This window comes from Lissotriton helveticus, chromosome 1_1 (genome assembly GCF_964261635.1).
Source record: "Lissotriton helveticus chromosome 1_1, aLisHel1.1, whole genome shotgun sequence".
Lineage (NCBI taxonomy): Eukaryota > Metazoa > Chordata > Amphibia > Caudata > Salamandridae > Lissotriton > Lissotriton helveticus.
Window position 1 is genome coordinate 1,275,043,603 of NC_136057.1, and position 19,103 is coordinate 1,275,062,705.

A 19,103-nucleotide genomic window follows, 5' to 3' on the forward strand; every position below is an offset into this window, starting at 1 on the left:
GACTCCCTTAGCAAGACGTGCGGTAGAAAATCTGAGGGACTAGAGCTCCTTCCAGGAAGGTTCCAGAGGGTGGTGATAGCTGATTGGCTCTACTCCAAAGTTTGGTCCTTTTTACAAAAGGATATGGATATGTTACTAATGTGAGGCCTTTGGCCTACTACTCTATATGTCTAATGAGACATTACTTTATTTATGTACCGGGGACTCCCATCCCGATGACGGGGAATGATTCAGGCATGTGAATCTATGAAAGATACCCTAATACTGGATACAGTTGGTTTCCTGGTGCTCCAGGAGTCTGTGTGCATGCTACTAACAGTATAATGCAACTACTCTTTCTCTTAGATCTATCCCATATATTACCAGTCTCCATAGTATTGGTCTATTCTAACCACCACTTTGAAAAATAATTCAGCTACACTTCTTTCTAAATTTACTTTCTATTATGTGCCCCTTGTCTTTGTCTAGCTACATCCAATCATTTTTACCAGCCTTTTCAGATGGAAAGAAAATAAGTGTTTTCTAAGGTTCACATTAAAATATTCCTGTTCTTAGCTATACCATCTAAATTAGTTTAATTCAGTTATGGTCTGAACCTGGAGAAACTAAAATGCTTTACTACAACAGTTGCTCCTGAAGTCTTTATTTATAACACTTCTACCTTATTAGTTATTTGATGAGGCACTATGGTTTCAATGCTAGTATTTTCACAACTTGGTTTATAGAATCCTGTTCCTTAGAAAAAACTTTTAAAATACTGGAGAACACAGTAATCAGTTGCAAAATATAGGTATTTCTTAGAAAGGTGGTCAGTAAATAATTATAAACATAGAATATTGTGGCATGGGCATTTACCTGGTTATTGGATATGGATAGCCTCAGTGGTGAGAGTTTCCTCTGCTTATTATCCAAAATGTTGATTTTGTTAGCAGCTCCTTCAGGATCCATAATAATGTTTTGATTTTGCATTTCAATTTCCTTTGCCAAGTCTTTTTCTTTTCTACTCTTTTTTCTTCTGGTCTCATAGCCACTATTAATAGTTTCCGTTGTTTCTGAACTATGTTTCAGAACAGGGCAATCAGGATTTTCTCTCAGGCATGCACAATCCACTTTGTATTTGCTGAAAAGAAAAGAAAATCAGACTTAAAAAATGCAATGATTTCCTAGTGTTTTCCTGGCTTTTCCACAGCAGACTATTAGGGCACCCAGCGAGGTATTCTTCGGTGTAACTTTTTACTGTATCTTCTGAAATGGTGCAAACATTTACGAATGTTCTTTCTTCTTTGGTTTTATATTCTAGTTTGAATTTCTAAATCCTAGATGTTATCCAGTGTATAAAAGCCTCACTTTCCCTTTCACACTAAAAACAGTACCATTTTTTAAAATGTATTTTGTCAGTTGTTTCTGTAAACTGCAGATGTTGCCTCCAAGCCTAGTAGAACACATTGCTTGCTTTTAGAAACCATTTTATTGGTAATACCCTATCAACCTGCATGTCATGCACCTCCTAAATCTCCTCCAGGCTTCACACTGGATCTGTAAAGTGGAAATAGTTTCCCTGTGAGTGTAAGTGGCACCTCAGCTTGGTTCCAAAATTCACCTTGAATGTGATATTATAGAGCTGCATAATGTACCAGCCTGGCACACTGACTACAATTCCCCTGATAAGCGTTTACAAGTTTCAGTGTAACAACAACCCAGTAGCTTCTTACAGGTTTGTACCAACTTGCCAACATCAGTGGTAGGAATGAACAAGCTGTGACCAAAGTACCTCTCACTACTTACCTAGAGATAATGCACTTTGGGCAGCTCTCGGATCTGGACGGAGACTGTCACAATTACTTTATTTTAGTGGGCTACTGGAAAACTTTCCTCGAATGGATGCACTCATACAAAAAAATCCATGCAATAATTTCAAAAGCCCACTTTGCTGGATGTGTGAAAAAGTGCAATTGCAAATATAAATATGATGGTAGATAAAATTAAGGCAATACGTTCAATTAAAATGAAAAGTGGAAACACAATTGATGTTGATCTTGGATGGAATATGTGCTGAAATCAACTCCCCTCTTCCTTAGTCCTTGCCAATTTCTACATTATCAGCAAGATCTTGTTAAAAATAGGAGCTTCCTATATGGTACGCATGCATTCTATTACATTTTTTCCAGTTTATTGCCTTCCGTAGGCAAGGCAGTCTTCATCTTGGTTTCCCCACTGATCTCACAAGAGCCATATATTAAGTGAAAGACACAACTTGGCAGACTGTCATAGATGATCCTTTCGGATTGTCTGAAGCTCGTCTCACTCCAAGAAGCTCTTAAAAAGTATTTTTATAATATTTTTCAATATTATTTTGAGAAAAATAAAATCAGTGATCCATGATGAAGGGCGCTGGGTTTGTGCTAGGTCACCAGGGAGTAGTACCGCAAGCCCAGCGGCAGAAAACAAACTATATTTTAGCTCCCTGGAATTGGGAGGCAGTGTGGGGTTGGGGAGTGGGGTTGTTCCTCTGGGTTCCCCACCATAAGTGCCAGGGTGTCTCTGCCCCGTCTCCATATATTTAAAAAAAACATTTCAAAGCACAGTGTCCGGTAATGGTGGAAACAATAATTATCTTCATGTTGCAGCCAGCCAATCAGTTTGCTTTGACCTGCGGGACCCAGTCTTGGGACTGACGACTGAGAGGGGAAAAAGCCCTCTTGGCAAATCAGATCACACAGTTTTTTAGGTGGAGTGTAGCGGCAGCGCGCATGCACTGCTCGCTCTGCCAGGCATGGTGTAATAGAGTATCCAGTGGAAGCCCCGCCCACTCTCCGCCCATATTTTTAGTTGGCTTGTGTCATTGTCCTAAATAAACGTTGGCTTCCGATTGATTATGAGGGTTGTTAGTCCCGCCTTGTCTCCATTTGTTAACGCCCATAAGGACTGGACCTTTTACTTGGCTCCTTACATGGTCTGCTTTATATTGGATGTGAGCTTTTCTTATTAATCGCGGTCTGCTTTAACTACAGTGGCCGCATTCATTTATTTATTTAACATACTAATGCCGGTCCGCTTTAAGTATAGCAGCTACATTTACTTTTTTTGTTTGTTTTTTTATTTTTTTTATAAACGCCTATGCAATGCTTTCACATTTATGGAGGCCATGCCCCTTTCTTTAGACAAGCCGTGTCTAAAGAAGGGTGTGTGGCAGCTATTAAAGTTAAAGTGCGACATGAGCGCTTTTACAAAAAAAAATCTGTTTGTCAACTTGACAGTCAGATGCTTTCTTTAATCAAAGCGCCGCATGCAACAGTTTCACTTTAATAGTGGCCATGCGCCCATGCCCCTTTCTTTATACGCGTCTTGTCTAAAGAAGAGGATGTGGCATCCATAAATGTGAAGGCGCCCCATGGGCACGGGTAAACAAAAAAACATTTGCAAAGCAATATCCAAGCCCTATTGCATTGCAAATGCTTTTATTTTGTTGTTGTATATAGCGCGAACTGAGGCCGGAAATGTTGGACCACTTTACATGAGCACCAGTTACATTATTACATTACACAAGGACTGGTTCATTTTAGTTCTGTTTTTTTTTTTCTTCTTTTAAAGCTATTACAAACTTCCCCCACCCTTTTATCTACATCTTACGAAGTAGGCCTAATAACATGTTAATATAATCTTTCCAGGTGGGGTTGTCGGGCGTAGAGGAAACTAGGGGTGGGCGGAATTTGCGTAATCGTGTTACGCAAATCTCCGTGAAACGGTAAAAAACTCTCCGCAAACACGTGGAATTGCTTGCTCGCGATGCTTTTTTACTGTTCGCAATCACTGTTTGCGTGCTCGGGGAAAATATCTCACGAACGCGCATTTGAGAACGCGAACAAGCAAAATATTGCGCAAAGTCGCAGAACGCAGAATTTTGGGCAATTTCGCGTTCTCCGCGGAACGCGAAATTACCCAAATTCCGCAAACGGGACGGAATTTACCACCCAGGCCTAAAAATTACATGAGCAAGGCGGAAACCCCCTATCTTCGCCCTGTAAAAAGAAGTCAACAACTCATAATTGCATCCAAGCATCGTCTAAACCAGAGCTTTCCAAACTGTGTGTCCCGACACAGTACTGTGTCCCCTGCAAGTGATGGGTGTGTCGCGGCATGACACTACCGGTATTAAGGGCACTTGGCAATTAAGAGCCATTCCTTTGATAGGGTGTCTCTGAGTCTGCTGCAGCAGCGCGGAATCCGAGACACTCTGCTCTTTGGGGGGCGGCGAATCACAACAAAGACCCATTAACAAGTAAATGGTCTTTTAAAGACCTGCGAAGTACTCGGGTGCGGCTGTGTGTGTGCCCTGTAAGCTGGGGTGAGGTGAAAGAGGGTGACAGGCAGAGGGAGGGAGGCAGAGGGAGGGAGACAGAGGGAGATAGAGGGCGGAAGACAGAGAGAGAGGAAGGGAGACAGAGAAGTAGACAGAGAGAGAGAGAGGGAGACATACAGAGTGAGTGAGGGAGAGGGAGAGAGAGGGAGAGAGAGAGGGAGGGAGACAGCGAGAGAGGGAGGGAGACAGCGAGAGAGGGAGGGAGACAGCGAGAGAGGGAGGGAGACAGAGAGGGAGGGAGACAGAGGGTGGGAGAGGGAGGGAGACAGAGGGAGGGAGACAGACGAGAAGGATACAAGGGAGGGAGACGAGAGGGATACAGACGAGAGGGAGGGAGACAGAGAGGGAGGGAGACAGAGAGGGAGGGAGACAGAGAGGGAGGGAGACAGAGAGGGAGGGAGACAGAGAGGGAGGGAGAGACAGAGAGGGAGGGAGAGACAGAGAGAGTGAGACAGAGAGTGTGGGTGAGACAGAGAGGGGGGAGGGAGAGGGAGGGAGAGAGAGAGAGGGAGGGAGGGAGAGACAGAGGGAGAGAGAGAGAGAGGGAGGGAGATAGAGAGAGAGGGAGGGAGATAGAGAGAGAGGGAGGGAGATAGAGAGAGAGGGAGGGAGATAGAGAGAGAGGGAGGGAGATAGAGAGAGAGGGAGACAGCGAGAGAGAGAGAGAGGGAGACAGAGAGAGAGAGAGAGGGAGACAGAGATAGAGAGAGAGGGAGGGAGATAGAGAGAGAGGGAGGGAGAGAGAGAGGGAGGGAGGGAGAGAGAGGGAGGGAGGGGGGAGAGAGGGAGGGAGGGAGATAGAGAGAGAGGGAGGGAGACAGAGAAGGAGGGAGACAGAGAAGGAGGGAGACAGAGAAGGAGGGAGACAGAGAAGGAGGGAGAGACAGAGAGGGAGGGAGAGCCAGAGAGAGTGGGTGAGACAGAGAGAGAGAGAGGGAGGGAGAGAGAGAGAGGGAGGGAGAGGGAGGGAGGGAGGGAGAGAGGGAGGGAGAGGGAGGGAGGGAGGGAGAGAGAGAGGGAGGGAGATAGAGAGAGAGGGAGACAGCGAGAGAGAGAGAGGGAGACAGCGAGAGAGAGAGGGAGACAGCGAGAGAGGGAGACAGCGAGAGAGGGAGACAGCGAGAGAGGGAGACAGCGAGAGAGGGAGGGAGACAGCGAGAGAGGGAGGGAGACAGAGAGACAGAGACAGGGACAGACAAGAGAGAGAGACGGGGACAGGGGCAGACAGACGGAGAAGGAGACAGAGGGAGAGAGACAGGGACAGACAGAGACAGTGAGAGACAGGGACAAATAGAGGCAGAGACAGGGACAGGGGCAGACAGACGGAGGCAAAGACAGACAAAGACAGGGAAGGAGACAGAGGGAGGGAGTCGGGGACAGACAGGGACGGAGAGACAGATATAGACAGGGACAGGGACAGGCAGAGACAGACAGAGCGGGAGAGGGAGACAGGGTGACAGAGAGACAGACAGGGTGACAGAGGGAGAAAGAGGGAGGGAGACATAGGGAGGGAGAGGGAGACAGGCAGAGGGAGACAGGCAGAGGAAGACAGTCAGGGGGAGATAGTCAGGGGGAGACAGAGGGAAGGAGAGGGAGACAGACAGGGGGGGGGAGACAGCAGACAGAGGAACAGAGACAGAGGAACAGAGACAGAGGGAGGGAGACAGACAGAGGAACAGAGACAGAGGGAGGGAGACAGACAGAGAAACAGAGACAGAGGGAGGGAGACAGACAGAGGAACAGAGACAGAGGAACAGAGACAGAGGGACGGAAACAGCGGGAGACAGAGAGGGGAAGACAGAGAGCAGGAGACAGAGCGGGAGACAGACTGAGGGAGACAGACTGAGGGAGACAGACAGAGGGAGACAAACAGAGGGAGACAAACAGAGGGAGACAAACAGAGGGAGGAGGGAGACAAACAGAGGGAGGAGGGCGACAGAGGGAGCGAGACAGACAGAGGCAGAGGGAGGTAAACAGACAGGGAGAAAGAGGGAGACAGACGGAGGGAGACAGTTAGAGAGAGAGAAAGGGAGACAGAGTGAGTGAGAACCCCCCGAGCTCCTCTTAGGTGTTTCGGGCTCGCTATACTACGCTCGCTCACTACACTGCCTTATCGTGTCCCAAAATGATGCATCTCCAAAAAGTGGGTCCCCAACATGAAACACACAGTCACGATGCACCAATGCATGGAGAACACTCGTGCTAGGCAACGCAGAGACTAATAAAATGCAATTTTCCGAATCTTTATCTTACAACACCGGTCTCTTACATTGTCGAAAATGTCGTGCTTTATTTATTTAGAAGCTAACATTGGGGAATTTTAGAATGCCTTTCTTTCACTGAGAATGAATGGGAGCTGCGGACAGGCCTTTGGAAAAGTGGCCACCGTGGCAGCAATATACATTATTGTAACGCTTAATGCACCCTTAAAGCTTCAAAACTCCGTAAATCATAGGTGTTATTAACCAAACTCGTTGTTTTTTTTGCTACAAAAAAAAAAACGCAGCTCAGTAGGGTCCAAGGTGAGTCGTACCAGTGACGTGCAGGGTGCAACCCTTCTCAGATAGCTTGGCTGAATAGTGGCCAGTGACGTTGCCTGTCGGAGATTCCCCCCACCCCTCCCCCCAATTCACTTTTTAGGGCTCATAGAGAGACCTATTGGAGTGAAACCAAAATGCTAAACCAGCGGATTTCTAGAAGTGCACAACGTCCTCGTGCACGAGCTTGCCCGAGCCTTCCAGCAGCATTTCTCCTCCCCTTACCATTTGCTCCTACCTCCGAGAGCTTCAAAGGGATCTGGTTCCCCGCCCACTGCTTCACACTTCACGGCCGCCACTCGCATTTTCACCCCTTACTGTCATGTTTTCCACTGTTTGCTCATTTGCCACTAACTGCTGCCCCCCTGCACCCCTCTGTTCTCACCCCTCTCCTTGCCGGTGTTTTCATCGCCCCTCTCCTTGTCCTGTGTTTTTATCACCCATTCCTGTCCCGTGTTTCCCACTATGTGCCCTCGTCTGCCACTCCTCGCACCCCCCTGCACTGCTGTTTTCTTTCTTCTCCTTGCCATGTATTTTCATTACCCCTTCCTGTCCCGTTTTCCACTCCGTGTGCCCATCTGCCGTCCTAGTCATCCCTCTTCTTGCCCAGTGTTTTCATCACCCCTCTTCTTAACCAGTTTTTTCATCACCCCTCTTCTTAACCAGTTTTTTCATCACCCCTCTTCTTAACCAGTTTTCATCACCCCTCTTCTTCACCAGTTTTCATCACCCCTCTTCTTCACCAGTTTTCAGCACCCCTCTTCTTAACCAGAATTTTCATCGCCCCTCTTCTTACCCAGTGTTTTCATCACCCCTCTCACCCCTCTCTGCCTTTCCCAATACACTAAGCCCTATAGCTGAAACCTCCGACGTCACCACGCGCTTCTAGTTCCTCCCCAAAACTAGCTTGGTTTCACGGACGCATTCTTTACTAATAATTTTTTTAAGCGCCTCGTTCCTCACATTGCAATTAACTGTCTGCTGATGAAGTGCTGTGAACGTATTGACGTGTCCGTGTTTTCATGTATGTGCCTAGAATGGCTGCGGTATGTTCCTTTGTGGTCACTGTCCTAATTCCATAAGTGTTTTCAGCGATATGGTTTATTGTTTTTGGCGATCTTGTGAATTTTGTGACGGGCCGTCCCCTCCATGGTACTTTAAAGCTTGTGTTTTGCTGTTAGGTTTCGCAACCTTACCCCCTCACGTGTGTCTGGTTACAGCTGAAATGTCGTCATCGAGTTTAATTGGCGGAATGACTGGGCGTGTGAAGTGACCTACAGGTCACTAGGTCGAGTCCCTGCAGGGCCGACACAGCCCTTCATTCTCCCGAAGCCATTCGTTGAGCTCTATTAAATTGGTGTAATAGGTGACGCCTTTTCAGCACAGCGTTTAGGAGTTACAGTCTCTGTGCATATGAGCTATGGTAATCCCGCACAATTATTGTATTTATCTTGAAGTAGTTTGTGTCTTGTGCGCGCTTTTCGTTGGGAGTTTGAAGAACTGTAGTGCTCTGTTCCCGGGTGCCACATAAATAACTTTGAACTGAAGAGGTCTTGAACGAAGCGCTGTTCTCTGCGAACACTTCAAGAATGTTCTTCAGCTCTATACACGCAGATACGTGAATTCAGATGATGTGTTTCACCATTTTGTAAAGGTGGAAGTATGTGGTATCTATCTAGTGCTTAAATGGAAAGTAGAAGTGCGGGTACTCTGTATCAGAGTACCTCCTTGTTTCTGAGAAGTGCTGGTACTCTCCAATTAAAGGTATTACGCCTCGCTTGAGAAGTGAAGGTACTCTCCCCCTCTTAAAAAGTGCCGGTACTTAGTACCGGACAGTACCGGCTCATTTAATGCACTGGCATATCCGATCCCAGACAGATGGAGGGGGTAAGAGTATGTACGTGCTAACAGTAACAAGTGAATGAGGTAGAAACAGATTATTAGTAATGTTTGTACAGTGCTTAAATCTGTGGTCATGTGATCAGTGAGTTGAAGACAGGAGGGGGTGATGGAGTTATGTACTGACGACAACGATCGCGAACTAAGGAGTTTCTAATTGTGCGGTTTATACTTTATACAGTGATCTCTTTATATTGCTTTTATTTTTATTATGTAATTTTGTTCATGAGATATATGCTTTTGTAATAACATATGCAAATTGATTACATTGCTACATCTTACTGCCATGCAATAACACAAGTTCCTTTATAACAGCATGAACAATACATTTCGGAGAGTTGTACACGTCAATATTATTTACCTACCTTATATTGAGAAATTTTAAACATTGAGGATGCGTTCCTGTCTAATAAAGTTTCTGGTATTATCATATACTGGACTTTATTTTTATTTGTGCTCGAATATTGCCATGTCTCAAAGTCCTTGCATGGTTTGTAGGGATGCCCTACGAATAGTGATAGAGTTGTCGTTACAACTGCTGCCCATAAAATAGGGGTTATGTCAATTCCAGGCAACCTGCGAATGAGTACTAACTTGTAAATAGCTTCACGTTTTGGAAAAATATCCATTATTTGAAAGCAGCTCAAGTTCTTTTTTTCAGAAAATAGTGCTAGGTAATACGGCGAGCAACCACAAACTTTTGTTCAGCTTGGAAAGAGTTAATGTACGCAGCGCACCACGTGACTCCTAACTGAGGGCATTCCTGTTCATTACCTCAGATAAAGCCCGCCCGAGTGACCGTGAGCTGTGAAATGAAAGCTTTTGACTTAATTGAAGGGCAAACACCACATAATGCAGCGCAGATTCGCCGCTGCTGCCTGCACGCAGCACACAGTGTGTGGCCTCTAGCCGCTAAATACACACAGATCATAAGCGCCGAACAGGGCAAGGGGGTTTTCCAAACCCGCGACTGTGGGACCTGAAATGTAACTTGCACACCTTGCCTTCGCTGGTTGTTTGATAACCTGCCCTGAAAGAGTTCACATGAAGCTGGAACATTCCCGGGTTGGCCAGGTCACTGTTACCAAAACGTCAGGTGCTTCGAGGCTTGTTGTGAGGACAAGGCAGAGTCTGCCTGTTGGAATGTGTAAACACCAAAGTTACAGCCTGTTTAGGTCTCGTAGTGAGGCTCAGGCTGCCTCGGCAGCAGTAATCTGAGAGAGATGCAAATTACTTTCCCTTCGGCGAGCAGAGTCCGCTTTCATGCGCCTCTTCTCCCCTGTCCTTCTCTGGGGACCCTCCCCGTCCTCCTCTTCGTCACTTTACTGTATATTTCTGTGTTTCCTGCACATCCTGCCTTATGTGCTTGCACCTTACATTTATTCATAGCGTTTTTGGCCCTTCTGCCCCTATTAGACTCGTTTTTTGTGCCCTTCTGCCCCTGTAAGACTCGTTTTTTGTGCCCTACTGCCCTGTTAGACTCGTTTTTCCCTTGCAACCCCAGCATCACTCAGCGCAACCCCAGCATCACTCAGCGCAACCCCTGCATCACTCAGCGCAACCCCTGCATCACTCAGCGCAACCCCTGCATCACTCAGCGCAACCCCTGCATCACTCAGCGCAACCCCTGCATCACTCAGCACAACCCCTGCATCACTCAGCACAACCCCTGCATCACCCAGCGCAACCCCTGCATCACTCAGCACCACCACATTATAACTCAGGACCACCACAACACCACTCAGCACCACCACATTATCACTCAGCACCACCACATTATCACTCAGCACCACCACAGCATCACTCAGCACCACCACAGCATCACTCAGCACCACCACAGCATCACTCAGCACCACCACAGCATCACTCAGCACCACCACAGCATCACTCAGCAACACCACAGCACCACTCAGCACCACCACAGCACCACTGAGCACCACCACAGCACCACTGAGCACCACCACAGCACCACTCAGCACCACCACAGCACCACCACAGCACCACTCAGCACCACCACAGCACCACTCAGCACCACCACATTATCACTCAGCACCACCACATTATCACTCAGCACCACCACAGCATCACTCAGCACCACCACTCAGCACCACCACAGCACCACTCGGCGCCACCCCAGCACCACCACAGCACCACTCAGCACCACCACAGCATCACTCAGCACCACCACAGAACCGCCACAGCATCACTCAGCACCACCACAGCATCACCACAGCACCACTCAGCACCACCACAGCACCACTCAGCACCACCACAGCACCACCACAGCATCACTCAGAACCACATTATCACTCAGCACCACTCAGCACCACCACAGCACCACTCAGCACCACTCAGCACCACCACATTATCACTCAGCACCATCACAGCATCACTCAGCACCACCACAGCATCACTCAGCAGCACCACTCTGCACCACCACAGCACCACTCGGCGCCACCCCAGCACCACCACAGCACCACTCAGCACCACCACAGCATCACTCAGCATCACCACAGCATCACTCAGCACCACCACAGCATCACCACAGCACCACTCAGCACCACCACAGCACCACAACAGCATCACTCAGAACCACATTATCACTCAGCACCACTCAGCACCACCACAGCACCACTCAGCACCACCACAGCATAACTCAGCACCACCACATTATCACTCAGCACCACCACAGCATCACTCAGCACCACCACAGCATCACTCAGCAGCACCACTCTGCACCACCACAGCACCACTCAGCGCCACCCCAGCATCACTCAGCACCACCACAGCACCACTCAGCACCACCACAGCATCACTCAGCATCACCACAGCATCCCTCAGCACCACCACAGCATCACTCAGCACCACCACAGCATCACTCAGCACCACCACAGCACCACTCAGCACCACCACAGCACCACTCAGCACCACCACAGCACCACTCAGCACCACCACAGCATCACTCAGCACCACTCAGCACCACCACAGCATCACTCAGCACCACCACATTATCACTCAGCACCACCACAGCACCACTCAGCGCTACCCCAGCATCACTCAGCACCACCACAGCACAACTCAGCACCAACACACCACCACTCTGCACCACCACAGCACCACCCCATTATCACTCAGCGCCACCCCATTATCACTCAGCACCACCATATTATCACTCAGCACCACCACATTCTCACTCAGCACCACCACATTCTCACTCAGCACCACCACATTCTCACTCAGCACCACCACATTCTCACTCAGCACCACCACAGCACCACCACAGCATCACTCAGCACCACCACAGCATCACTCAGCACCACCACTCAGCACCACCACAGCATCCCTCAGCACCACCACAGCATCCCTCAGCACCACCACAGCACCACCACAGCACCACTCAGCACCACCACTCAGCACCACCACAGCATCACTCAGCGCAACCACAGCATCACTCAGCGCAACCACAGCATCACTCAGCGCAACCACAGCATCACTCAGCGCAACCACAGCATCACTCAGCGCAACCACAGCATCACTCAGCGCAACCACAGCATCACTCAGCGCAACCACAGTATCACTCAGCACCACCACAGCATCACTGGTTCAAATATGTTCTCTCAACGTTTCAAGCTTTATTACAAATGTCACAAAAAGATGTTAATATTTCACTTCTGTTCTTGGATTTTCGTCACTTAACATAATCTTCACAAAAGTTCTTTACAAAAGTTTAAGCTATTGCCATTATAAATTACAATCACTTTTATTTAAGTGTTAATTATTTTAAAAAATTTAAAGCCATTGTTATTTGTAATATCAATATATCTAAGTCACGTAAATACAAAACATGTTGCATTACAAATGCTATAGGTGTCACATTTGCGAAAGTTATAACTATTGACATTGTAAATGACAAAGCTATTAATTTAGCTATTTTCAAAAACAACACATCAATAAAAAAATTGTCATTTACAAAACCAATAGCTCAAACTTTCCTAATACGAGACCTATTGCATTGCAAATGCTTGTTAAACTATGAGATACTGCAATACTCCGGTTTAAGGGGGATGCTCGGGCCTATATTGGCCACGGTGTCACTGCAACAATGGAAGCGGTGTCCCTGCAAGTGGCTTCATTTCATAGGACATCTGCCAGTTTTCGCCAACAACCTTTTGGGGCTTGTAATTTCGTTTTTGCCATTATAAGCTTGGACTCTCTGCCCCAGCATGGCATCAGCTCACACGGGTCACCCCAGCTCCATGTCGCCGAGATTCTGGCTAAACTGACATTTAACAGACAAGTGCTGTCTAATTGTGGTACACAGTGCATGTCTGACCAACGAACACACCTACATTAATGGTTCATGAAACGAAGAGGTGGCCCTCACTCCTCGGGATATCGCAATTCCTATCTCGGGCTGTCATTTGACGACCTGGTGCACTCTGGGAGTGGCAGTCTTTGTTGTAATATTGAATAACTGGGCCTTGGGCTCACACACCTGATTAGCAACAGAAAAGACAAAGACTGGACGCCTGTTGTCCTGATCACTTGTGAACGGCACCGATAGAAGAACTAATACAGCTGGAAGCCGTGTATTGCCCTGACATGGAGCTGCACAGGCACAAAACACGCCGAGCTGTCGTACCCCTGTCGGTTGTTCACAGTGCACGTTTGAGCCACGAATACCATTAAATTAATGGTTCATGAAACGAAACGAGATGGTTTCCTATATCGGGCTGTCATTTGACGACCTGGTGTACCCTGGGAGTTGTAGTCTTTATTGGTAATATTGAATAACTGAGCCTCAGGCTCGCACACCTGATAGTAATGATTAGTAACAGAAATGCCCAGGGCTGGACTCCTGGTCCCTTGTGAGCTGCACTGATAGAGGAACTAATACAACTGGAAGCCATGTACTGCCCTGACGCTGCACAGTCTATGCAGCAGGCACAAAACACGCCGAGCTGTCGTACCCATCTAATATTGAATAGTTTGTGTAATCAACAGTATCGCTTATCGCCGACGGAGTTTTAATTTCCTGGCAGGTGTATACGTTTCAAGGACATTTGAGGGTCTTGCCTACTAGTAGCATGCAGCTCCCTGTGGACGTCACAGCATGGAAGTACATAAGCCCCTCCTCGATACCTCAGAGGAGTCTTTTGAACTAGAGGACTTGGTCTCAGCGCCCTTGCAAGTCCAGGTTGAACAAGACTTTCCAATCCCTGCCACGTCCTCTGTTGCACTGCCAGTGGCTAGCGACCTCAAGACGCTGCTGAACTCGCCCGATGCTGTGGGTGGAAATGCTGGGACAGAAACAGGTGCATGGCCAGGGCCTCTGGTGAGCGTGTGAGCGTGCGCCCCTGCCTCAAGCTTTCCACGGCACGCTCTATATACAGTGCCACTGGAATTATGCGGCAGGGGAGGGTCAATTTATGCGGCAGGGCTAGGTAAATCAAATTATGCAGCACATTTTGTGATAGTATTACTTCATTATTTTGTAATTTTTAGGTCGAGCCTAGACAGCGCATGCGCAGCTCTGCGAGCCATGCTGTACAGGAGCAGGGATTTGTAGCCCTGCCAACTCTCCACCCATATTTTATATTGGCTTGTATCATTGTACTACGTAAATGCTGACTTCTAATTCATTAATAGGCTTGTTAGTTCCTCCTTAGTACCGCCTTGTCTTCATTTGTAACCTCCCATGAGGACAAGCCCTTTTACTTCGGTTGTTAATGTAGCTGTCTCCAATGTTGACAGTCTCATTATTCAGCTCACTGGTTTTAATCCTGTCACAGGGTAGCTGAATAAAGCTTGTTGATAGCTAGCTCTGTAGGCAGTTTTAACTCACTTTCACATTCACTTCAGCACTGCACATTATACTTTTTTTTCATACACCACGCTCACATAGGGTTTTTAGGACAACCCACGTGCTCAAGTTGAGAAAACATCCCTGAGCTCCTTCCCCGTAATGGTGGGGTTGTAGTCCGCGCTGAGACTAGGTTCTTGACATGAGGAGGTACCCCTATGATGAAGCATGACACCGCTGGTGTGTGAGGGGAACCGTCCTTAAAAAGAGATATCCCCCCCCTTTTTGTAGCGTGGTTAGTGTAGTCCACATACTTTCCAGCCGCATATCTTGGACCCGTAGGCTCATGTGCTTTAATTGTAAATGACAATGCCTTTAATTTATGTGTTGATTATCAAAACAGATAAATAAAAGGCATTGTCATTTACAATGCCAATAGCTTAAACTCTTGCAAATGTGAGACCTATTGCATTGCAAATGCTCGTTTTAATTTGCTGTACGGAGGAAATAATGCAGGAGTCCCACAGGTCCAACCATAGAGGTATTACTACAATTTAAACGTGGATTTCTCAGAAACTGCTAAATAGATTTACATCAAATAACAAAAAGCACGGTTTCTGAAAAACTTTCTGCTAAATATGATGTAATTCAGTTTAGTCAATTTTCTCTATTGCTTCCCAAAACTACCAACGTGAATTATCATGAGAAAATGACATTTTGGAACACTGCTCTTCTTGCCGCTTGAAAGATTACCCTAAAATTGGACAGCAAAAAAAGTGCTCTTCCTATGGAAACTTTGAACTACCTATAACTACTCAGTGATGTATCTAAAAAAATATTTTTCACTGAAAAAATAACAAGGTTAAAGTGAAGTAGTAATCGGGTGAAAATGTTAGCTACAACATAATGTTTCAAATTCGCTTTATTCGGTTTTCATTTTTGAATTACAAAACCATCAAAGCACAGTAAACAGTGGAAAAACACTCAATTTAAATTCATTGATAGTACAAAGTGACAAACAAGACAAAGTATTATCAATTTCATTACTTCAGATTTACCATAATAAAATATTTCTCAGTTTGTGTCATAATTATTAAAAACAGTTAATACAATTAACTCAATATTTTAAAATTCAAAGTTGTTTTCTAAACTTGTTTACAGCTTTTAGAAATAGTGCAATGTTTCTTGTATAGCAGTCAAGTCAAGTCAAATAACACTTTATTCAATTGTTTAAAATCATAAAAGCGGTGACAATAGTACATATATATATTAAAAATACAATAAAATCAATTTCATCATTAATGTACATAAAATTCATAGAAAGTTAAAATACAAGAGATAAAAATTCGGTAACAGGAGAATTATAATCACACCAAAATCTCTATTGTCGCTAATCTTTTGGCTTTTTTTCGAACAGCAGCCACCAGGAAATAGGCAACCCCATAAATCACCTGTGGACTGCCTAAAAATTGTAAGTACATTAGTGCAGGCCTTACTTGAACGAACCCCGCCTCTCTAAGAAGTGGTACTAAGAACTGTTTCCTGATGTCGGCATAGTGGTCACAAAACATGATAAAATGCATGAGGGTTTGGCTAGACAAATTGTTGCAGCTGCATGGAATTGATGACTCGGGTCTACCCCATACTGGAAAGTGACCGAGGGAAAAATGAGCAATGTTGAATCTAAATCGGATTAAAAGATGGCGGTGGAAGGGGATTGACACAGTCTTTAGATATGGTTCAAGAAGGGGCGAGGTCTTCAGGACAAAATTTGCTCTGACAGATGGTTTTAACAATTCCATCTTCTCCCGTTCTTGCTCCGCTAGACTCAAAAAATTGTTCTTAATCCACTCAAGGTCACCCTTTTGCAGCAAATTTGGGGACGAGTACAGTTCAGGTCGACCCAGTTTGCAGAATGTGTTTCTAACATAAACTAGCCAAGGTATTTTGGTAGCCTTGTCTAACGCCATACAATCTTTTAAAATGGAGTGATTCAATGAGATCTCACTATTAAGCCAGATTTTAATCCAACAGGTCAATGGGGCCATCTGTAGAAGATCCGTGATATACCCCAGATCTAACTCTGAGTGCAGGGAAAATACTGGAGTAGATTGAGGGACTGCTAATAGTGACCATGGAAACGTATTCTCCGTAATCTGTATTTTACCTAACGGTAAATAGCCCCAAAGTGAGGCACCATACAGTGCTATGGACAAGTATTTAGATTTATAAACTGTTAATAGGGCTTCTATGGGCCTCGAACCCAAACGTTTTGCGAAGCCCAATAGAGCAGAGGTTGATCTTGCGACAGCTATGCTTTTGGCGTTTTTTGGGGGGGCCCAGTTGCCCTTTTTGTCAAAAATGACGCCCAAATATGGGAAAACCGACACCCTGGATAGCTCCGCCCCGTTGCAGGTAAAACGTTTTATGTTTTGGGCCTTCGGGCGTTTGCCTGCCACCATAAAATGGGACTTTTTGCTGTTCACCTGTAGGTCTTGTTACCTCATAAAGCCTCCAAAGGCGTCCAGGAGTCTCTGCAGCCCCAGTCCAGTGAGGGCTAATAGAACCGCGTCATCCGCGTAAAGAAAGACCGGGACTGCAGAGTCTCCCACACGTGGAACATCCAGGGTAGCCCCCTCTAGGTGTTTGTCCAAGGAATTTATATATAAGGTAAACAAGAGGGGGGCCAGGATACACCCCTGCCTGACACCTCGCTTGGAGTTAAAATAGCTAGTGCAACCCCCCTCTTTGTTAACTCTGATAGTTGCTAGGAGTCCTTGGTGAAGGGTCGCTAGAAAGTTACCCAAAGAGGGATCGAAGCCTAAGTTGGATAAGATCAACCATAGTTTCGCCCGGCTTACCAAGTCGAAGGCCGATGAGAGGTCCATAAAACCCATGTATAGCATACCTTTCTTCGCTTGGGTGTATTTACTTATAGGTTTAGACACTGATCTAAAGTTCCTCTTTTTGCTCTAAACCCGTATTGAAGGTTGGAGAGGACCCCCCTTTCCTCCAGGTGATCTTCCAATTTATGCAGAATGACTCTTCCCAAGATTTTAACGGCAGAGTCAATTAAGGAGATGGGCCTGTAGCAAGAGGGGTCACTCCGCAAACCTTTTTTAAACACAGGAATTATAATCGATGTTGCCCAGGATGGTGGGAATCCACTGATAATTGATGAGTTAAAAACGTTTGTGAGTATCTTTGCCCAGAATTTTGGGAGGGTCCCGTAAAGATCTGCTGGGACTCCATCTGGGCCTGGAGCCTTATTTTTAGACGTCTCCTCTATCGCCCTTTGAACCTCAGCCATCTCAAAGTGTAGCGGATGGGCTGGATTCGTTGAGGTATGATCCGTAACTATGACGGGTGAGCACTCCTCAATATCATAGCTCTTACAGAAATGTGAAACCCATAGATCATCAGGGATCACGCAGTCCAAGACCGTGTTATCAACCCCGGAGAAAAAAGGGTGATTAATTGTGGCCCAAAATGTACTACTATCCTTTAAGATATCTATAGAAATAAGATTATTCCAGGCCTCGTTTTTAATGGCCTTTTTCCTACAGGACATAGCCAACTTATAGGTCTTTCTCATCCTGGCAATGATCTCACTATTCCGTGGTTTTAATTTTAAGGCTTGTAAAAGATCCTTATGTGCCTTAGAACAATTGGCATCAAACCACCTAGGGTGGTTGGGCTCTATCTGCCTAGATTTAATTTTTAAATCCTGATTGATTCTAGTCCAGATGGCGACATAGGCGCCAGTGATATGATTACCGGTGGCTGTGCTATCTAGGCAGACTGCGAAATCCAGCTCTGCCTTAATGAGAAAATCCGACATAAAAGTGTCTGGAACTACCTTAGTCCAATTAAGTCTCCTGGCCTGATCCTTAGGAATCAGAGTGTTGGTATTTATCGTGTTCAATTCCCGTCTAATTATTACATCCCCCAAGTCCAAAGCCAGAACGAGAGGAATGTGATCACTGAAAACAGAGACTACTACTTCATATGAGATGGCCTTAGTTACCAATCCTACCGACACAAAAATAAAATCTATTACAGTGTCTGAGGCTCTTCCTTTAAAAGTCGGGGCCCTATCCTCCCCCCTAAAACCGTCTACCTCAAACAAGTTCATACTAGCTAATAATTCCTCAAGGGCTTCCCCCTGTGGGCTATGTTCGAAGTGTGTGGAAATAGATCCAGCGGGGCCCAATTCCTGTTCTGCCAGGCAATCCCTGCTACATGGATGAATGTTAAAATCTCCCATCAATATGGTTTCGAATAAGGTGTTATGTGAGGATTTATAATCCTCTAAAAAACCCACCAAGGAGTTAAGGTGTAGATTGCACTGGTCCTTCTCCATGGCATTATAAAAATTAATCAGAAGAGTAGTTGAGTGATTTGGGCCTGCCCATTCCAGGATTAATATATTGTCTGAAGACAGCTCAAGCTGTTTAAAAGAGCCACCTAGCTCTAGTGAGATAAACGTAAGCAGTCCTCCTTT

General features: G+C 46.1%; 1 protein-coding gene across 6 annotated transcripts in view; it reads right to left on the reverse strand.

Moving 5' to 3' along the window:
* KMT2E (lysine methyltransferase 2E (inactive)) overlaps nt 1-19,103 on the reverse strand; it is a 2,078,550-nt gene that overhangs the window by 810,723 nt on the left and 1,248,724 nt on the right. For all 6 annotated transcript variants that reach the window (XM_078680502.1, XM_078680521.1, XM_078680476.1 and 3 more), the window contains one exon: nt 856-1,120. In XM_078680502.1, the coding sequence (XP_078536628.1) occupies nt 856-1,120 (265 nt within the window). The remainder of the gene's footprint in view (nt 1-855; nt 1,121-19,103) is intronic.